The sequence below is a fragment of the Ciconia boyciana genome, chromosome 1, assembly GCF_034638445.1.
Source record: "Ciconia boyciana chromosome 1, ASM3463844v1, whole genome shotgun sequence".
Classification (NCBI taxonomy): Eukaryota; Metazoa; Chordata; class Aves; order Ciconiiformes; family Ciconiidae; genus Ciconia; species Ciconia boyciana.
In genome coordinates, this window is record NC_132934.1 from 64,579,898 (window position 1) to 64,601,395 (window position 21,498).

Sequence of the window (21,498 nt, forward strand, 5' to 3'; positions counted from 1 at the left end):
TTGATTTCTTTAATCTATAGCAGTGGTTTTTATTTTATTCTATGTGCATCTCCAGATCAAGGAACCTTTCAGGATGGTTTATTTTGTTTTGTGGTTCTTTTACCAGCTCAGAGTTAGTCATGTAGAACCAGTACCTTCTAAATAATCAAACTCATCTTGAATGTTCTTCTGAACAGTCTTTTTCAATTGCACATGGAGACAAAACAGACAGAAAGTGTAAAACAAAATTTGAATAACCCATACTTACTTAGAGAAGGCCCATGGAGAATTGCACAGTTGGGACAATGGTATAGATCAATGTCAACAGCATGGTGCTCCTCTACCCCAACACAGCTGGAATAATATTTTTAAAATGTTAATGAGATTACATGCAAGACTTATTTTTCAAGCTAAAAAATAATTAAATCTTAAGTCTTTACCAGAACATGCTCAGTCTACAAAATCACAATGAGATACCAAATTATCTCAACTACCTGGTTGCCACATAAATTTTGAGGCATAATTTATCACTGAAGAAACAATGCCATTTTAAAAAAAAAAAAAAAATCATAAAAAGGAAACAAGAATCAAATTTATTTTAAAATGAGTCTACAATATGTACCATTACCCCTCATCCCCCAGAAAGCTTTGATCCTAATTATAGGAAGCAGTTTATGCAAAATCATTCAGGCAATTTTCCTTTTGAAAGTTATGATTTAAAAAAAACTCTGCAGTCTATGTGCTGTCAATTTATAGAAGGTATCATGGATTTTTTCTTGTTTTTTTTTTCTTTTTTTTTTCCTGCAAAAAGCACATAACTGACTCCTACCCCCCAAGCCAAATCAATGAAGAATACTTTCATATTCTTCCTGAAATCTTTATGCTACTAATACTAGCTGTGTAAGTTACACAAGTGACCACAGAAATCACTTTGTAGAAATGTTTTTGTTTTAAAATAGCAACAAGTATTTCAAAGAGCACTCGAGAGATCTAACATTTTCCCAGTGCACATTTTTTCCCAGATAAAACAGTCGAAGTGGGATTAAAGTTGAAGATATTTGCAACAGTCATGACAAAACATCTACACTGCTGTGTATCTAAATAACACAATTTCAAAGCCAAAATGAAGTACATTTTCTTAGAAGTTGAAACACTAGAGGTTAATTGGAGAAGATGTGCTTTTGCACAAAGTTCTCACGGAAAAAAAAGTAATCCCTACTTGCTGGTAGAATTTGAATCCTGGCAGAGTTCTTTCTCTCAAAAGTTCATTGACACTTATAAAATTGCTGACTTTATAATACAGAAGCAAGACTACAACACTGAACATTTACACCACAATTAGGTATTTATATTCAATGCATTCTAGTAACATGAGAACTTGAACACCACTCCATTCAGGTAACCCGTTTCGTATCAAAAGTGTAATGACAGCTTAAACACTGAGGCTTTGAAATGACCCAGCTACAAGAAGTCTTTTCCCTAGCAGCCTAGTGCCAAAACTGCTGACATGCTCCAGTAAGTGTCAGCACATGCTGCCAAAACAATATACTAAACAGTCTAGCATTCAAAGCACACGAATGAGCAAATCAAATCTGAAACTGAAGAGCATCTCCCATGTAACTATCAATGAGAAGTACACCATTCTGAACTCTCTGTAAACAGATTCAGCTGGTTCTTGTACTTCTCCATTTGCTACATACCACATGAAATTTACAAATTATATAGCTTTTTTATATACATACTATTTTAAAATCTAAATACGAAACTCAGCTGCCACAGTTCATCACAATTCTTGCAATATTTAGTATCTGTTTTAAGACCACCACTACAGGAATTGTTATTACATGAAAATTCAGCTGACATACAAACAAAAAGAAAAGCAGAAGCAGTCTTTAAAAATGCATGTCCCATTTCCTTCTGCTTGTGTGCTCTCTCTTTTTATAGAATAGATAAGTGACTCATAATCCTACGTATTATAAGAAAACTGTTTTAAATGTACACTCTAAAAGCCCCAAATGAGAAGGCTGGATTTATACATCCTTAGGAATCCCATTATTTTAGTTAAATTTCTGATTTTTGAACAGCTAAAGATATTTATATTGGACTGTATCTTGATCAAGTTTGCACAAATTATTCAATGAAACACAGTGTTCCATGGGAAAACTTGACTTACTCCCTTTCCTTTTTCTTGGTGTTTATCCAATGCATTCATCATCACCCCAATCAGATTATCTTGCTGACTAACACTAAGAACTTTGCATCAAAGTATAGTAAAAACACATTCAAGCTTTGACAATTGTTTGTCATATTCTTTTTAAGAATGTTAATTTTATTGTCTCTTATAGAATGTTATGGATAGTCTGAAAATAAAGCAGAAATTCTGTTAAGTACTAAACACTCTCTCTGACTTGATTAATTCCATAACCTTTCATGAAGGCACATGGGGCTTTGTGTACAGAGACAGCAGGTGACACTGGAATGTTATCAGAATAGCTGGAATAGCCATTCAATAAAGAAAGCAAACATTTTCGGTCTACTATGTATGCTCTAAACTCAGAACTAACTGGAAAGATACTAGAAGTATCTGGGTAGATACTGGAAGTGAATCTAGTAGCAGATACCTGACTGATGCAAAGGGCAAATGAGGTGCCAGCACCTGCAAGAACAAGCATTGCCAAGGATGCCACAGAGCATATCAATCACATACAGCACCATTACAAGTCACTTTCCAGAGTCCCTTTCTCCAACGTACACAGATGAATGTGACATTAATCATTCCAGCCACTAGCAAGCAATCAATTACTGTGGTAAGTGCAACTTCAGACCTCACGCATCAAAGCAAGGTCACCAAGAGGTAGCAGAGAGCCTGGAAAGCATTAACATACTCAAACACAGTAACACTCCAAATCCACTGATGTTTTCCTGAATGAAGTATCATTATTAACCTTCACATTGCCACCCTTTTGGGTTGAAATGTCTTTAGTATATATTACCTAGTTTCTGAATTGCTCATCTCCTGCAGGGAGGCTGTAGACTTTCACCTCAGGAATGGTGAAAAGTTTACAGTTTTACAAAATAAAAAATAAAATATAATAATAATAATAAAAAACTACTGTAGGAGACTATGCAGAAATACATCACTAATTCTGTTCATGAAGGTGGAAGGCCTGAACAGGCCCACTTTTACTTGAAATGGTTCTAGAAGCAGTAGCAAGGTAGAAAAATTTAGTTAACAATAGACTCCATGATATCAGTCACTGAGTGGTCAAACTTTCCTAACTTCCCTCACCTTTCTAGTATCAAGGCAAAGTCAGCAAGAGGTAGCAGAAGAATCGGGGAAGTGCTAAGTTTTTTCACATATAACATGCCCATCCCTGGCAACTGAAGAAATCTCTTGCTACTCAAAGTTTGAGGAACCAATTCTCCAGACTTAAGTCTCACTAGAAGGTGAATGTTTTTGATTTAGCCTCAACTTTCCATTTGATTATTATATTTGTAGCTATGTAAAAGGAGCAAGTGTAAATCAAAAACAATCAGAAGAGGACTGTCTAACATATCTGATAGATACCAATGGACCTCTGCTTTTCTGTAAAGGGAAAATAAGCCTTTCACAGCAAATAAAATCCTGCAGAGGCTGTTCTCTACTGCAGTATTGCTATTAATTTATAATTTAAGAGATGAGTACAGATAATTTGGTATGACAGATTTAACAACTATTTCACAATTATGTTGGAATGCCTTGTACAAGGAGTTTGTAAAAGTCCAAAACATTTACAGGAAGCCTTATCCCTGAAGACTGCACAGTTGTACACAGTAAGCCACCCAAGGCACCTGGCACCTCTTCTCTCCTACAGGAGCACAATGTTGTGAACAAGTATTGCATCCACATCAGTCACCACACAGGCTGCTGCACCTTCCAAATCTAATACCTGCTTGCTCTCAATCCAGTCTGGCTTTTCTCTTCCCTACTTCTGACATTATCAAGCATGACCACAACATTTCAGAGAGCGCTTAACTGCCTCTGTTGGTACGACTGAAAGAATCCTGGTTGAAGAAAAAAATCCAAAGCACTCTTGATTCAAGGCCTTATTTTCAGTGTCCTTAAAGGGACACAACTACTTGAAAAGCTATTTTATCTTATTAAAACAAGTAGTGTATATACTCTACCATTATATAAAATTCCAAGCATAAAAGGGAACGATTACACACATAGCACTACAAAAGTCACGATATGAGTAGAGTTTGGATGCTCATTTTCCCAGTTTAACTGTCACAGATGAAAAGACTAACAGGACAGATTATCAACTGTCAGCAAGATATTCCTACTAGGAAATTTCAGAGGTTTCCTGTATACAAGGCATACTGAAGATACAAATCTTGAAAACTGAGAGATATAAGCAATTATTGATGATCTAATAAAAGGACTGCAGAAAATGGATCATCCTCAACATGGAAAAAAATGAGTTAATTTGTCAAGAAGCTGGGTCATACACAGGACACCATACTCTTGGATTCCGACTTCTGCTCCTTTCCCCCATCACTTCAATTCCGTAAGCTCCTTCTTCACCTCTTTCAGCAGCATGTGGAAAATCTAACAGACTCTTCCTTCTAGATGCAATTGTACTTCTTATGAAGTTTCCCATAGTAGCTTCCACTTCTCTCAACACTAGTGTGACACTTGGTACCTATAAGCTTCACCTAGCAGATGAGGCAAGGTGACAGGCCATCACAGGAACATCTACTGCTTCTTCAACAGATATTGTTAGATAGATATTGTTTTACAATTAGATATTGATTTACAGCTCAAAATTGAGCCAAAGTTTTTTTAAGTCTCTTACTTTCTTCTTGGGACGCACAAAGTTCAGGCCCAAAGACCTCTTTGTCTTCCACAGTCTGACCTGAACAGTCTGACTTTTTGCTGTCGTTGTGCAGCAAAAATGCAGGTTCGGGACTCTTGCTAGCATGTTTAATTAGGCACAATACCTTGCATCTTTTCCAAGCTATAAAATTACTGACAATCACATTTTCCAAGATCCCCCTATATTCTCCCTGAATAAACACTATGGGTAATGTTGTTGTTCTTTCTCTACTATCCTATTTCTGAACAAGAACTCGGCACATCCTCTTCTTCAAGTCCACCCTTGCATCAGCACCCACAACCTTTCCTTGCTATGCCTCAGACAGCACTGCAGGTTTTATCCAGTAAAAGGAGGAAAAAAAGCACGCGTCTTGACATCCAGTAGGAAGAGATTAACAAAAATTCTGGAACAGCAAAAAAATACTAGGGGTATTAGAGCATGTTCCCTGTTACCAGGAATACAGGGCTACAGACTATTACTAGGGGTATAGGCATGTTTCCTATTAACTCCTGCCCATTATCTGACAGAGCAGATCCCCAAAATCCTTTTTCAACTTCCAGTTATCCACAGAACAGCTGCGAAGATACATAGATAGTGAGTCCCTACCGTTTCTTAACAGGGATGAGGAAAGGAATAAGTAAATTCTAGAGGCAGCAAAGATTCACTAGTAACAGGAGAGTCTTTATTGTCCAAAAACTGAAGTCACTACCGCAGGGTACAGTTTCACATCATATTAAACTGAGTGCAGTTGTTGCTGCTGAAAAAAAGGTCCCACCCTCGTTCCTCCAACTGTCTGACTGTGGACTTCCATTTTTTCTCTCACCAGATCTAAACCATCAGGCAGCCACATGATAAGTCAGTTCAACAAGCTGATCCAAAGGAAAAAAATTAATCACCACTCAACTCACTTTTTCAGACAGCTTTACAAACCCTAGCAATAAGGTTCCTATAAATTTAAAGAAAATAAATATTACCTGTTACAGTTACATGCAGTGATTTACCAAATCTATAACTTAATGTTATTATAAAGACATAGTATTTGAAAATATTCTGTTCTTTCATCTCTACAGTATTTTGTCTTTCTAAAAATGATTGCTAAACAACAGGAAAGAGATGTCTGTTTAGCAATCTTATACTGACAATATACACATATATAGAAAGAATCTCACACTTGCCTTTTTAATTTCAGGCCTTATTACTGAATTTCAAATAATCAGATGAGTGATCTTTCTATTAATATACTGAGAAAATAACTCTATAAGCAGTAAGCAAGTATTATAGTACACTTTTGAGATTACCTGTAACAAGGTCTGCAGTTGCTACTTTCAGTCCTAATCTGTTTGAGCATAACAAAACCCAAAATATTGTTGCATTTATTGTCAAAATTAATTAGCAAGCTTGCAAGTTATGCAAAGAACAGCTTCTCCTACTCCATCCCAAGAATGCAAAGGAAAGCATGGGGAAGGAAATCAATTTGACAAATTTTAAGGAATTCTTGTTAGTCATTTAATTCAAGCCTATTCTTTCCAAGTGGGAAAAGGATGCCAAGTAGGCAATATTTACAGGTTAAAACAATGGAAGTACTAAAGATGTCACTGCCACAACCAAATAGCCACATCTGTCACTCATTCAGGGACAATATTAAAATACTGAATTAGGAATAGAAAGACAAAGTTATAGTGTGACAATACTGTTAACAGACTACATACCATCCCATAGTGCAAAACCAGCTAGAAAATGAAGTTTATTTGAAGGAGGGTCTAAAAGTTAAAATAAATGTAGTGAGCTTTAAAAACCTGAACCTCAGGTGCCAGCTAGATTTTTTTTTCCTTTCTCTTCAAAATGCATGCAGTTTCACCAAAGTAATAAAACTGACCAAAAAACACAAAGCAACATAGGAGAGTGCAAGGAACTACCACCTATCTCTTAGTCTTGCCACAATAAGCCTGGTAACAATTCTGGAATCACAATACTAGTAATTTTAGGCTTATAAGGATTTACTTTGGCAATTAAATAATTTTAAAGAAGTGACAAACTTCTATATACTACATATAAAACCATACTGCCTTAAAATAAATTACAGAAAAAAAATATCCAACAAAAATATTTGAGCTTTTGTTTTTGCCACGTTCACCTTCCAAGACAAAATACCTTTTAAAAAGGAACAACTGGTATAAACACAACTCAAATACCATGCATAAATACACTTTTTAAAAATAATTTTAAAAATAGACAAAACAGAATAATGGTTATCTGTAGCAAACATTCCCCTCTCTCAGAGCTACCAGTTTTCTCCAGGGAAAAAAAAAAACAAAACAAAACAAAACATTTTTTAGATTTGTATAGAATATATGCATGTTGGCCCAACAGCATACATAGTTTTAGTACATATTCACTCATACACATTCTACCAACCAAGTTCTTAAGGACAGAAAAATTACAGGTAAGGCCAACTCTCAAAATACCTCAAAATACACTAACTTATTCAATATTGCATGATCCTACAACACACACAAGAACCCCAAGAATAACAATGCTGCATGCTATAATACACCTAAAACTCTGACCTTTGATTGCTCAGAGGCATCTGTTCTGACACTTCCAAAGTCCTAACAGATCTTAATCCACTTTAGATTAACCATCATACTGCTCACTAAAAATGTAAATGTTCATTACACAAGTTTAGACTTCCCTAATGTAATTGAACCCTATTGCTTCTGAATTATGTAATATTCCTCTGAAATGAGGTATTGTGGTAACACAAACATGCAGACAGGTATATGATCTATTTTGATTTCCAAAGGGCATTCCAACGGCTCTGACTTCCTGGACCTCCAGAAATAAAATTTAAAGTTTGATAGCTATACTAGTGCCATCCTTGCAGACAATGCTTTTAATGGCAATAGTCACACACATTCTTCCATTGAAAAAGAAAATCAGTATACATAATTTCTCTCAAGTAACACTGCTTTTCACTCCCTCAAAACACAGAGGCTAAAATAAATAAAATCAGTACGTGACATCTCGTCAAAGAAAGCTCAACTCCACAGAATGGATTCTGAAAAGTAGAAACCTAATAGGAAAATTATGACCAATGGAACAAAGCTATCAAGTCACATAATGATATAGGTTCAGTTACAGATACAACAAAACCTTCTACCTACATTTAGGGATGTAGCTGTGTATTCAACAATCACCATGGTACCTAAGATCTCAGGGAAACAACACTGACGTACATTATTTGTACACTGATTCTTCCATTCCATAATTCCAGTCCAGTCTGAAAATGAGTTCATACGTTTTTGAAACTGAACACATGCTTTTTTCCAAGATCTGGAATTTAAGTACAATTAGTTCAATTTATTGAAATAGCTAGAATGAAGTTAAGAGAGAAAGGGCCATTACTTTTACAAAATACTTTGACAACTGAATATTTGGTATAATCAGCATAATCTTACTTCTAATCATGTACGTTTATGAAAAGACTGTGTAGAGAGCTGATTTTCTATACAATTATTTTTGTAACTCTTAGGAATTTAAGCAAAAAAAGTAAAACGACTGTTCAAACTGCAGTCAAAAGAAGTACATGCTCAGGAAATCCAAAGAGCTTTACATGCAAAAATACACATTAAAGGCAAACAAGCTTTTCACTACAATGTAAAACTGTTAGGAAGATACACACAGTCCAGCTTAATTAATAATAACATCGACCATCATGGATTACATGTAGCAATTTTATGAGAGAAGTACTTTTCCTAATGATGATTTCCTGACAAGGCCAAGTTAACATTACCAAAGTACTTCTGACATATTCCTTCTGTTTAGTATCATCTGTTAAGCACATACCCAATTTCTCCCTCCTTCCTATGCCAATTGAGATTTCTACTTATTCTTCCCAACCAGACTGATTGCACCAAGCTGCTTTAAAAGAGTATTTACAATTAATTTTTGTCCCTGTCCTTTTAAAATCATTGTTTTACAGAAATGAAGGTCTGAAGGAGCCTAGATCTTTCAGTGTGGATTTTAGCAAAATAAGCTGCCTCAAGAAGATCAGAAAAATAACATTTAAGAAAACTACAGCAGACCTCAAAACTAAACAGCATGTCAGTGAGAGCAGAGAGAAAAGTCATTTTAAAAGCAGCAGTGGTAGTTGAAGGCCTTATTTCAGTGTGAAACCAATTAGATGAGATAAACCAGGATGACACCAGCAAGTGAATCAAGACATAAGATTTATAGGAAAGAAAGAAAAAAAGGTACATCAATCTGACCTGAAGAAATTTTTTTTTAGCACTTTAAAACCAGTAATCAGTGCAACCCTTCACATATGAAACAAAGCACTTGGGTCAGGAATTCAGATTCTCTGTAGTGGTTCAGACTCCCATCTTTCTCCATTCATTTTCCCAGCATGGCCAGACTGACACACCAAAGAAAAGGAGAAACAATAGCCCAATCTTACTTTAGGCACTGTGTCATAGCGGAGCTGCAACTGCTAGAAGCATGTTGAAATAGATGAGAGCTATCCTGTCCCTCCCACAACTGATGCAGGAAAAAAGATTAACACTGGATTTCAAGTAATTCTAGGAATACTGGAGTCCCAATTTATCTGACCACAGCCAACATGAATTTTAGTTCTGGTTATAATGCAAAGTCTGTAACAGCTTTGTTTTCCTATTAGGTAGCACGGGCCTTACACACTGAAGAATACACATATTAATTATTTGGTTCAAAGAGAGAGGGCATTGGAAGGGGAGGAAAGAAGACAAAAATTAACTGTCTACCTATACACTGGTGACAAAGGTTTTCTAGGTCTTTAAAGAAAGTTTTTCCATAATGTGTTTCTATCTCTGCCTCAAGACTCCAAGCCAGCAAAAGTTCACCTCTTCCCCGCTAAGATATTCCAGAACCTAGTAAAAGCTTCTGACAGGTAACTGCATCTTATTTACATAATTTGCCTTATTTCAATTCCAGGTTAATCTGTTATAAATTGTGCTTACAAATGAGAACCAAAAAAAAAAAAAAGCACAACAAACCTCAAAACAAAACCTTACAACAAGTAAAAAAGGCACTTCAAAATAATACCTTCAAACCACAGAGGTTTTAAAGGCAGAACCAACACTCTGTCTCGATTCTATGAAAAGAAAAAAAAGAAAAAGAAAATACACCAAACCACAAAATCTTCAACCCATTTAAAACAGCTGCCATAGCTCTCTTGAAACAGACATCTTAACTGAGTGCTTGTGTGTGGTTGTATTCTACTCGAGAACAAACTACTACCCAAAACTGCTACCACTATGTCCCTAACAGAAAAAGGAAGAAACAGGCTAAGCTCTACTACTATGGAGATAACAAGAAGGTGGAAATGGAAAGTCAGCAGACAAGTTAATTAAACCTTCACTCATCCAGGAATAAAGCAACTCTGACAACGGTAATACAGCAAGTGAAAGCCACCCCTTTTCCTGAATGAAGATATAAAAAATGAAATTTAATTAAGCTTTTTTGTTGTTATATATTGTCTACACACATTTGTTTGCCTCAACTTTTACATTCTTAGCTTTTTGTCTTAATCTTCCTCAGTGCCAACTTGCATACAGACTCCTGTTAATTATCACTCTGTCTCTAGCCAGCTTAATGAAACATTGCGTATGATGTGGTTTTAAGAATTACTGGCATCCCAAGTCCTCTGACCACAGTCAACACAAATTTCAGTTCCAGTTCCAGTGCAGAGTTTCCTATTAGGTAGCAAGGGCCTTTTGTACACAGAATAGACATACTAGTTACTTGTTTCTAAGAGACCGGGCACTGGAAGGGGAGGAAAGAAGAGAGAAATTAACTGAATCACAAACAGCCTACAAAGAGAAACGGAGGTTCAATCCAAATGACAAACAAATCTTAGGAAGCAATGACACGATACAGCTTGCATTGATCTAACAGCTTGCAGCCACTTCATTCCCTTCCAAGCGCTCCCATTCCCCTTCCATGCAATGGCCCTGGTACTTGCCTAGTTACAAGGCAACTTGTTTTCACTCGCTTATCTGACAGAAACTAACCTAACCAGTTTTCTACCTGTTTATCAAGTTAGCTTACAGCACAGCCGGGACAACTAACACAGCCAATCCATGAGAGGAGTGGGACTATGTAACCTGGAGAGAGGGGTATGAGAAGTAGGACTGCCCCTTTTGGCAATGGAAGTCACTAGACCCAGTCAGTGTTGAACTTCATTCTCATTATTCTCTGATACTCAGAACTACTCTGATCTAATAGATAAATTGCCAATAGCTTAACAAGTAGATTGCAGGAAACATCCCTCTCTGCATCTGAAAAAAATTCCTATAAATTAATTATATACCCTGCACAACATCAAAAAAAGAAGTTACTAAGTCCAAGAGATGCATATATTGTCACTAGATGCCATAAGTGAAGCAAGGTTTTTTAGATAGCACAGCATTTAAGATGGTCTTAGTCTGACTGCCTTTAGGTATCCCAATTTTTCTTTGATGAAGTGTTTAGTTTTACCAGTTCCTTGAGACCAGTTATTTGTAGCTCCAGCTACAAGAGTAGCTGATGCAAGTACCAGGCAGAGGTATGACTTCATGCCACTACCAATATGTTATTTGCCTACAAAACACTCTTTCCAGTAATTCACTGAAGTACAGCAGTAACTATAACAGATCAGAAAAACAAACAAGTAACCCAAACAGTTTGAAAGCCACATTTCTAAAACACATCAAACATGGCTTTCCATAAAGCAGGACAAAATCAGAAGGACAAATTATCAGCTAGATTCCCACCTCCTAGTTTGAGAGAAACATGATGACCATTCTGAAGTGTGAATGTATCTACCTGCTCTTAATCAAAGAAATATCACTTTACGCGAGCTTGTTGGGAAACAACAAGACTTAATGTTTGGGGTTTATTTTTTAGAGATTGAGTAGAAAACACTCACTAATGGTTCTTGCACATTCACTCACAGCAGTTCTTGAATTCCAGAATTACCTACACTCAAGTCTCACAAAAAAACATTTATAGAATCATAGACTATCTCAAGTTGGAAGGGACCCATAAGGATCATCGAGTCCAACTCCCTGCTCCTCACAGGATTACCTAAAACTAAACCATATGACTAAGAGCGTTGTCCAGACACTCCTCTAACTCTGACAGGCTTGGTGCCGTGATCACTTCCCTGGGGAGCCTGTTTCAGTGACTGACCACCCTCTCAGTGAAGAACCTTTTCCTAATGTCCAGCCTGAACTTCTCCAATGCAGCTTCATTCCATTTCCTTGTGTCCTGTTGCTGGTCACCAGAGAGAGATCAACAGCTCTCCCTCCACTGCCCCCCTTGAGGAAGTTGCACACTACTATGAGGTCACCCCTCAACCTTCTCCAAGCTGAACAAACAAATTATACTATTTAATATAATACTCTTACATAACAAACCCATCTCTTCAATATTAGATATTAGGCCAACCACCTCTTTTAGGTGATCTGCACTGTACATTTAAAGCAGGTTTTAATTCATTTGGGAATTTGTTGGTATGTCTTCAGCAGTTCCACTTCCTTCTCAACAGCTAGAAGTGTTGACTGCTCCTCATCGATGAAGGGCATGGACTGCAGCCTCCAATAGAGAGAGTACTAGCTGGTTATTCCAGTTGCCTAATAAAGATGAGCTGTTTAGAAAGATCAGGTTGCCTAATAAAAGATGAGCTGTTTAGAAAGATCATGAAGCATGACAAGTACTATCAGTATCGTGTTATGTTATGCAATGCATAGTCTGTAAAGCTTTCAACATCCTGGGTAATACTGTCAGTAGACACCACCAGATCTGTCTTGCTCTCAAGCACAGTGATAAAAAAAGGTTTGGAGGTGAACAGTAACAAACCCACAATGGCTTCCTAGCCTGAGGAAATTGATGAGGAAGCTAGTGATTGTTTTTAAACTATGCCCCTTCACTGAAAAAGGTCAGGCATGATTTGAAAATATGACTTTCTGCTAACAACATTAGGCGATACCCTTTTCTGTCTCCCACGTTCTAGCACCAGTAACCAGTATTAGCACAACCTTAAGACTCCATTGCTGCAAATCCCTTATTCCTGGGTTACTATATGACTGATTTGCTGCTCTTACAGACTGCAGCAATAGCAAATTTGGCTTCAGCCTGCTTTACACACCTTTTAACTGGCTCCTTACACCGAATACAATGTATCACCTAACTGGTTTAAAAATTTCTGACCCAGATTGGTTTTAAAGACCTCCTGGAGCCTCCTAAGTAGCCTTAACACTCACAATAGCATTCAGAGTCTCTGCAGCTGTACCTGAAATGAATCTTTTACTGCCTTCAAAATTCAACTCATTAAATAATAGTTCTACTCCTTTACGGAAAAAAAAAAAGAAAAAAAAAAAAGAAAAAAAACACCACCCCACAAAGACATTTTTAAACTCCTCTGCTTCTCAACTGTGTAATTCCCCCTCCAGTCTATAATATTTTCCAGACATTGCTAAGAACTTTTTAGTAAGCTTTTTGGTAAGCAGAATAATTTCTGCATCTTCTAACCACAACATAAAATAATACAGGATGGCTCCTACAGCTTCAAAATACCTTACTTTTATAAGGCAAATAGACTTGCAGTCAATAGCAAGTAGAGACAGACGCTTCGTTTTTGAAGAAATCTGAGAGCAAACTGGCTCATCATCTCTAGCTCACCATCCTCATTTCAAACGCAGATGGAGTAGCTGATTACATTAACTTCTATTTAAGCTATGATACAAGCAAACTGTTTCAGATACACAGATAATGAGTTTAAATATCAGATGTTACATTGGCTGGCTGGCAGAGAAGTAAGTAGAATAAGCTCCTTCAATCAACTAGATAATGCCCATAATTTAGAGATCTTTATTGGATTCTCAGCTGCTTATAGAGGTCCAGAGGGGCACACTGGCCAAAACTGCATCCATGCAGTCCATAACATGTCAAGAAGTTACTTTTACACATTATTCCATCTACAGAAATCTAACTGTACAATACTATTCAGATGAAATTAATGAAGCACAGTAATTTTCAGACCACGTGGAAACTTCAAATAGCGCAGAACAAAGCTAAATAGAGTTTGGGGGATGAGTTACATCAGCACTAAGATTGAATTTTATCTGCATCAATTATTTTTATCCTGGATGTAATTTGACATACTGATTTTAATCTAAAACTCTAAAGAGTTCAGATCCAGGTTACTGAAACCAGTTTTACTCTACCATAAGCTATCTAAAGTCATCTAAATTATTTGCAAAAGCACAAATCCACATATTTTATTCTAGATTTTATGCACAAACACTTTTGGAGGGAATCTTTACTTCACAGTCTGTGCTACTCAGTTCCATAGCTTTTAGATGGGGAAAAAAAAGATTTTATCTATGTATCGCTCTAGTGTAGGTAGGTATATACAGCTCTTAAATGCCTTCTTCATAGTGGGCAAAACACCAGTAACATTCGAACAAGAAAGCTCAAAGAAATGCACAAGAAAAAGTATGAAGCGGTAAGAAGAAGACCTACTGCAAAAAGGTCCCCTGAAAATGAGTACAGACATTTACCATTCCTGTAAAAATTAGAGGAGACATTATGGTTCACTTACTGTGAAAAACACGAAATTAATTCTTCAGGAGAAAATTTCTGACTCAAATTTTGTTTAATTGTTTCCATGAGAGAAGACAGGAAGTCTGCCAAAGAGCAACACATCCAAGTGTTTTATCTTGGGTGTCAATACCACAAGAAGTGATTATATGAAAATGTTTTGATATAAACTAAGTAAATTATGTCTTTGCAATTCAAGAGTGAAAGTACACATTCTTACAGGTCTTAGGCTTTGTCTGCAAGGGTATCTGCACCATTACACGCTGGAGACCAAGCGGCTGGAATGCAGCACTGCAAGAGAAGGACCTTGTAGCCCTGGTGGACAAGCAGCTGATCATGACCCAGCAATGCAACCTTGTGGCAAAGGCAGCCCAGAGTCTCCCGGACTGCATTAGGAAAAGCGTTGCCAAAAGGTCGAGGGCAGTGATCTTTCGCCTCTACTCAGCACTGGTGAGGCCATGCCTGGAGTGCTGGGTCTAGTTCTGGGATCCCCAGAAGAGACATGGGCATACTGGAACAAGTCCAGCTAAGTGCCTCGCAGATGATTAAGGAACTAAAGCATCCTTCAGATGAGGAGAGGCTGAGAGCACTGCGACTCTTCAGCCTGGAGAAGAGAAAGCGCAAGGGGATCTTAGCAATGCATGTAAATATCAATGTGTATAAATTCCCCTGATGGGAGGGAAAAGATGACACACTTTCCTCAGTAGTGCCCAGTGACAGGACAAAAGGCAATGGCCACAGATTAAAGCATATGAAATTCCATCTGAACTCAAGGGAAAAAAAAAAATATGTATTTAATTTTTTAGCTGCTACAGCGATCAACCATTGGAAGAGGTTGCACAGTCTCCATTTGTGGAGATACTCAGAACCCAGCTGGACACAGTTCTGAGCAGCCTGCTCTAGCTGACCCTCCTTGAGCAGGTGGGGTGGACTAGACGATCTTAAGAGATACCTTCCAATCTCAGTAGTTCTGTGAAAGTTATTAAATCAAAACTTTCTGGATTAGTTTGGGTCTGTCACTGCACTGTTATAAATCTGGTTTAAACCAAAGTAAGACTACCAGAGGACTTTTGTTCTACATCAATTGATACTAAGTGGATTAGTTAAAATTGGAAGTAAAGGATGCAGCCTTGCAATGAACAACTACTCTCAAATGCAGCGTAGAGAAGAATGAGGGAGAAATTGCAAGAATACACACACAAAAAAAGGATGCATCTATATAAAGGTATTAGGGCAATATCTAAATAAGGATGCTGGCCCCTAAAGCCTACCTAAATTCAGAAGGACAGCTAACCACAGAGGTACCTACACTCACCTGGCACCTCACCACTTGACCTGAAAATTCCAAAAGCACCATCTATTCTGCTCGCCCTGCACACCCAGCCAGCTTGCGACACTTTCCCTGGCATCTAAGCCAGAAGGCAAGCACAGCTGCCATATTTTCAAAGTACCGGAAACTAAAAACCAGTTATATTTTGGGATTGGAGAAGGGAAAAGTTATTTTGCTTTTCCCAGTGAAGTGGAAGCAGTGCTTATTCAGGTTGTGGGAGTTCAAGCCCACACATCGCAAGGGAATGTTCATCTCCAGGTTACTTTTTATGTAAAGATACTCTTTATCTCCCCAACTTAAGGCCTCTTACTCTGCAGAAAAGAATCCAAGAATTATGGGCCCAGAACAGAATGTAACATGACCCAAACAATCTTCCGGTTAGGGCACTCAGACATTGACAAAATTATCTTGAGTTCTGGTCCCTGTTCCTGACATTAGTGAATAAATACATACAGTTAGCATGCATTACAGCACAACCTTTTGCACATCTTAAGACATACTAATACTTTTTCTTAGTCTTCTGATTTAATAGTGCTTCCTACAGGAACATACCAGTCTATCCCCTGACTATGAATGCACCTGTTCTTCTTTAAAAAAAGGAAGAGCTGTCCATTTCTCTAAATATTTTAGGAACTGGTGAGGACTTTAAATTTGCCTAAAACCTGACTCATACCTGACAGACTTTTTGGATATAAGAAACACTTAACAGTTGTTGCTTTTCTAGTTTGAAAGTGATAGTAACGTTTTGCTTTTCTTTGTGACCTCTACTGACATAATCTGAAAGCACCAAAAAGGTTTTTCTTTAATAATTAGCAAGAAGTAGTAAATACTTCACATGAGAACAGTCCTTTACCACAAGTGTTTCCTAGATAAAGATTTAGAGGTCAGTGATCTCTAAAGAGCCTTTAATGAGTTCAATAATTCACTGAATGTGAAGTATTAACCCATTTTCTTACAATTCAATTACAGAAGAAAAGTTTATCAGTTTGTTTGTATTACATAGCAGTGGCTATGAAACTGAGCAAAACTAAACATAGTCAAGCTACTTGAAGAGTGAGAATTCCCCAACCTTACAATATAATTGGTAGTACATCAATTTAAATACACCCAGAGTCAGCTTTCTTTTAAAAGACAGTTTTTACTTTTAGCAATTCAAACCATAGAGTTACATAAGACAACCTCAAACTGTGTATTTATCTTCAGAAAATGCAAGAATTAAGACTGGACTTGATGCAGTTGATTCAGGTTAGATTCCATTCAGAGAAAGATACAGAAAGCTGCATTTTAAATTTAAATTAATGTTAATCATCACTTCTTATTTCCTGCACACCATAAAGTAGTTTCCATCAAATCAAAAACTCAACCATGCACCTGTATCAGCAAGCCTACTGGCTGCATTAGAACATGGATCTTCCACACTTCACCTCAGAGTGACTGGTCATTCCAGCAGATATTTTAGCACAGAAGCTTTTTTCACTCACAAATTAATGTTCAAATTTAAAACTCCAGACTCCTGCAGTACAAGTTAATATTCTCCACGTAGTCTTTGTTCTGTTACCCATTTCCTTCTGCATTGTCTTCTTTTTCCTGTCCTCTCTCCATCCAGCTTTTCACCTAGAAGACTGTCTCTTGTTCACTATGTTGCTTACTCCCTTTGTAGATACCCCATGAGAACAGAAAAATCTCCTAATCTCAGTTCTGATTTTTCAGACACCTGAAAACCAGAAGTCACATTCAGTTACAGGTTTCTTTGTATCTGGTACAGAGTTTTGAAAAGGAAGTACCTGCTTTACTCCCAGCCTCTTAGCATATAGTCAGTAAGTTCCCAATAATGATCATTTATAGAGATTTACAGTTTTTCTTCCAAACACATATGAGGGTATACACAATCCTGGGAAGCATATTAAGGGATAGAGAACATTTCCTAACAAAAGCCTTGTTCCAAAGTATCACGGTGCACAAACTTCATAGAAAGCTGATGAATTTCTCAGAGGCTCAGAGCAATGTAAGACTTACACTGGAAAGAGACTTGTCCAGGTTCCTCAGGTTGGCATTATAAGATATACTGTGTTAACCAACAATCCAGTATATAAAACACATTCACCTTCTACTTGTGTCTCCAAATTCCCCATTAGCTGTACAAAAAATACAACAGAAAAACAGACTATTCAAAACATTTATTAACATCATGTGTAATAAAAAACATATTGTATTTTACTAGTGTTGTCCTGGGATGGTGTGGAAAACTGCAGATAGAGACTTTCCTGCTTCAAGCTGTTATATGGTCCACAAGCAACTCCCTGGGAATTTTCCATGTATTTTGCATTGGGAACTGACATCACATACTGCAGGGATGCATTCACTTCCATTCTCAGCACACATGCACCAAGAGCAGTAGGGAATGCATTGCAATTCACTTTTAATTACATGATGTAAATGTACCAGTGCCTGTTTCATGTAAGTTTAGTCCAGACGAACAAGATGTTTGCTCAAAATCATTTCACTGACCGTGTGACCATACTTAAAGGCTAAAGCTTTATTTTCCCATGTTTTACTACTTTTTCATTATTTTGGCTCATTTCCTTGTCCCTCTCCCCACATAACATTGCTGTTTAAGACTGTGTGTAGCATCAAAGAAAAGAGAGAATTAGATGAAGTGCTACCCTATGAAAGACAAAAATTCAGCCAATTAAGGAGACATGCATTGACATTCACGTGCTGGAGGAAAGAAAAAAGGCACAGGAGCACTAATGTGCAATAAACAGGATTGTAGAGATATCTCAGATCTATTGCTTATTGTAAGGAAACCAATTCTGGGAAAAGACCACTTATATGTGAGGCATCTTTGTAAGAAGCAGGTAATGGCACCTCACATTAACAGGTCAAGCACTGGCACCAACAATGATACCTTCCTTTCACCAATATACAAGATTTTGATCTCTCTTCTGGTAATAAGTCTCTTTGGCATCCAGTACCAGAACTAACTATAGAAGAATAAAGCTTTTTACTCCTAAAGTGGAGGGTTTGTGTTTTTTTTCATTAGCCAATAAAGTTATTTCCACACTCAAATAAGGGCCAGGAAATAGAATGCACAGTACGTTCTCATTTGGCAATGCTAGCTGAGACACCAATTCCAAAAAACCAAAACTAAACTAGAATTTGCCCTTACTGGTAAAATATAAAAGCCAGAGGTAACATTTGCAGAAGCACTTAAGAGTTACATCTTCACTTCAGAAAATTCTGATCTACTCAAACGATACTTCTAACTCTAGTTCATACCTAAATCCTTCTTACTGGAGTTTCATGATGCTTCCAGCAAAAGCCAGCTGACCATGCTGGAAGTATAAGCTACAGCCAAGGCATATGCTTTCACTCAGTTAAATAAGACACGTTTCAGCAAGGATGCTAGTCCAATCACTCAGTACTACAACTGCCCTGTTCATTCTCAGTAAGAATAAGAACAGTATTCTAAACTACTTCTCCTATACTCATTACATCAGAGCAGCACATTTTACTGCAGCATTAAGAGATTCAAAGTGATGCCCTCAGAGGTCCTAGCAATTCACACAGGAGGGGCACAGCATCAGAGGCAGCAAGTTGCTGCTCACCTTTGTATCACATTGATGTATCCACCAAGCAGACAAATACCATAGTCAGAACTTAACATGAGATTTAACAGACTACATGTGTACACCATTTTTGTTAACATGCTTTTGGTCCTATCTTACATAAGCATAGAGCACAGAGGAATGCCTAGGTAAGCGTGTTTGGGCTTGAGGCTGTGGCATGTCAACACAGCACACCCTCATGAAATAAAAAGGGAAAACACTATCCTGAGAGGTAGACTGGCAACATTTGCCTGGGCACAATGGCACATTAGCATGGCTGTCTCACTGTTGGTACTGTCCCTAGACCACCCCATACTGCACTTTGCAGCTCACAGATCTGTCCGTCAGTACCCCTGAAAGTCATATGTTAAGTTGCAGTGCCTCATTTCACTTCTGCTTGTTCTTGACAGTGAGTTTTGCAAGTCAAGAGCATGATATAGTCCTTTAGTGAAAAAGATCCAAATATTTTTGTTATTGAAGCAAAACTAAAAATCTGTACCTTGGGCAGGCCAATCAGAACAAGTACTATTGGGTAATAAGACATAGCAATTTCTTTGGTTGCTCTTCATTTACTCAATTAGGCCTTTGTTTATTGGCCCTCAGACATCAATATCCCAAAAGGAAACTGTGAGTCTGTTCAGCAAATACTGCCTGATAACTGGTAAGAATGACAGATCAGATCAATCCTATATCCTCAATATCAAATACTTCATTTCTCAGAAAGTCACCTTTCCTTGCACACATTTTCATGAACAGTGTTTTAAAGAGCCTTTAAGTGAATAAAGCATTAATGTAAATGGAACAAACACAATTAAATTTATGAAATTAATTTCCCAGGCTAGCTGCAATGTCAGCTGACAGTTTCAAATGAAAATAAATAGACTTCATACCACAATATATTAAAAATTTAGAACAGTCATCCTTACTCCAGTTGGCTTTTAAGACAGCATGATGTGGGAAGGTTTTCAAAAAAAGCTTTCTTGCTTTTGTGGCAAACATCAGCATTTATGCCTGCCTGAGCAACAATGAACTCAATATTTTCAAAAAGAAAGACCAGTTTTAAAGTCTACTTTAGTTAATGCTGAAGTAATGGAGAAAACAGTATTAAATATTAATTCCATTCAAAAGCAGAATTGACCCGAGGAGATGTAACTAGCCACATAAATCCACATTACCACCATACAGCAGACATTTCAAGACTATTCATACTCCATAGATTGTTAGTTCTGCGTATTCATGAGCTAATGTTACAATACATTAGAAAGGACTGACAAATGAAAAATCGCTTAGCTATTTTAACAGCTGTATATTTCACTAAAATATCTCTCCTATGATGCTAATAAAGCAATAGCAATGTTGTTAATTGAATTTTCATACTTCAGCAATGAGATAAATGTAAAACTTGAGTATGTTTCTGTTTTTTAAGCATGCACATTGTACCTATGAAAGTCTTTACTGATTACTCAGAGTTGTTTTGAGACAATGGTATTTTATTTTAAAATGATGTAGGGAAAGTACAAATATTTACATGAAGAGTATGAGTTCATCTTCAACTTGTGCAAACCGTCATGTAAACAGAATTGAGACACTGTAACGCATGATCTTTCAAAAGATGATGTAGAAAGTGCACAGAAAACTGCACTGAGCATAAGATATCTGCTAATGAATATGAAAACTGTCCACAAAAAAAGCTAGAAACCACAAATGAAAACAAAATTAATGTGATTTGTCCATTGACAGTTAACAGAGTGATACTCCACTGTAAGGCTTAATACATTTTATTGCCATTTTGTTGCTGTAAGAGAACTCAGCATTATAAACAGATCAAGATAAGTTAAAAAAAAAAAAGGAATATTTCACGCTCTGCATTGTAGCGCCTAGGAGATATATACAGAAGTGTACCAAGCAGCAGCCCCCTACTCAGACTTCTCTTACCTCGGTAGTTTGTAGATACAGAAGTCACAAAACAGAGCCTTCTGAAAACATTTTAATTCTTCAGCCAAATCAAGCATGTAAAATAGAACAAAAGGAAAGGAAGATACTAAAGTGCTACATAGTCATCAACAAATGACATTTTGGAATATAAAATCATTATAAATTAACT

At 37.1% G+C, this 21,498-nt stretch overlaps 1 protein-coding gene across 4 annotated transcripts in view; it reads right to left on the reverse strand.

Annotated features, from left to right (window-relative positions):
- KDM7A (lysine demethylase 7A) overlaps window positions 1-21,498 on the reverse strand; it is a 75,712-nt gene that overhangs the window by 47,291 nt on the left and 6,923 nt on the right. For 3 of the 4 annotated variants that reach the window (XM_072871938.1, XM_072871929.1, XM_072871921.1), the window contains exon 2: window positions 248-333. The exons of the other annotated variant lie outside the window; for it this stretch is intronic. In XM_072871938.1, the coding sequence (XP_072728039.1) occupies window positions 248-333 (86 nt within the window). The remainder of the gene's footprint in view (window positions 1-247; window positions 334-21,498) is intronic. 4 annotated transcript variants of the gene reach the window in all.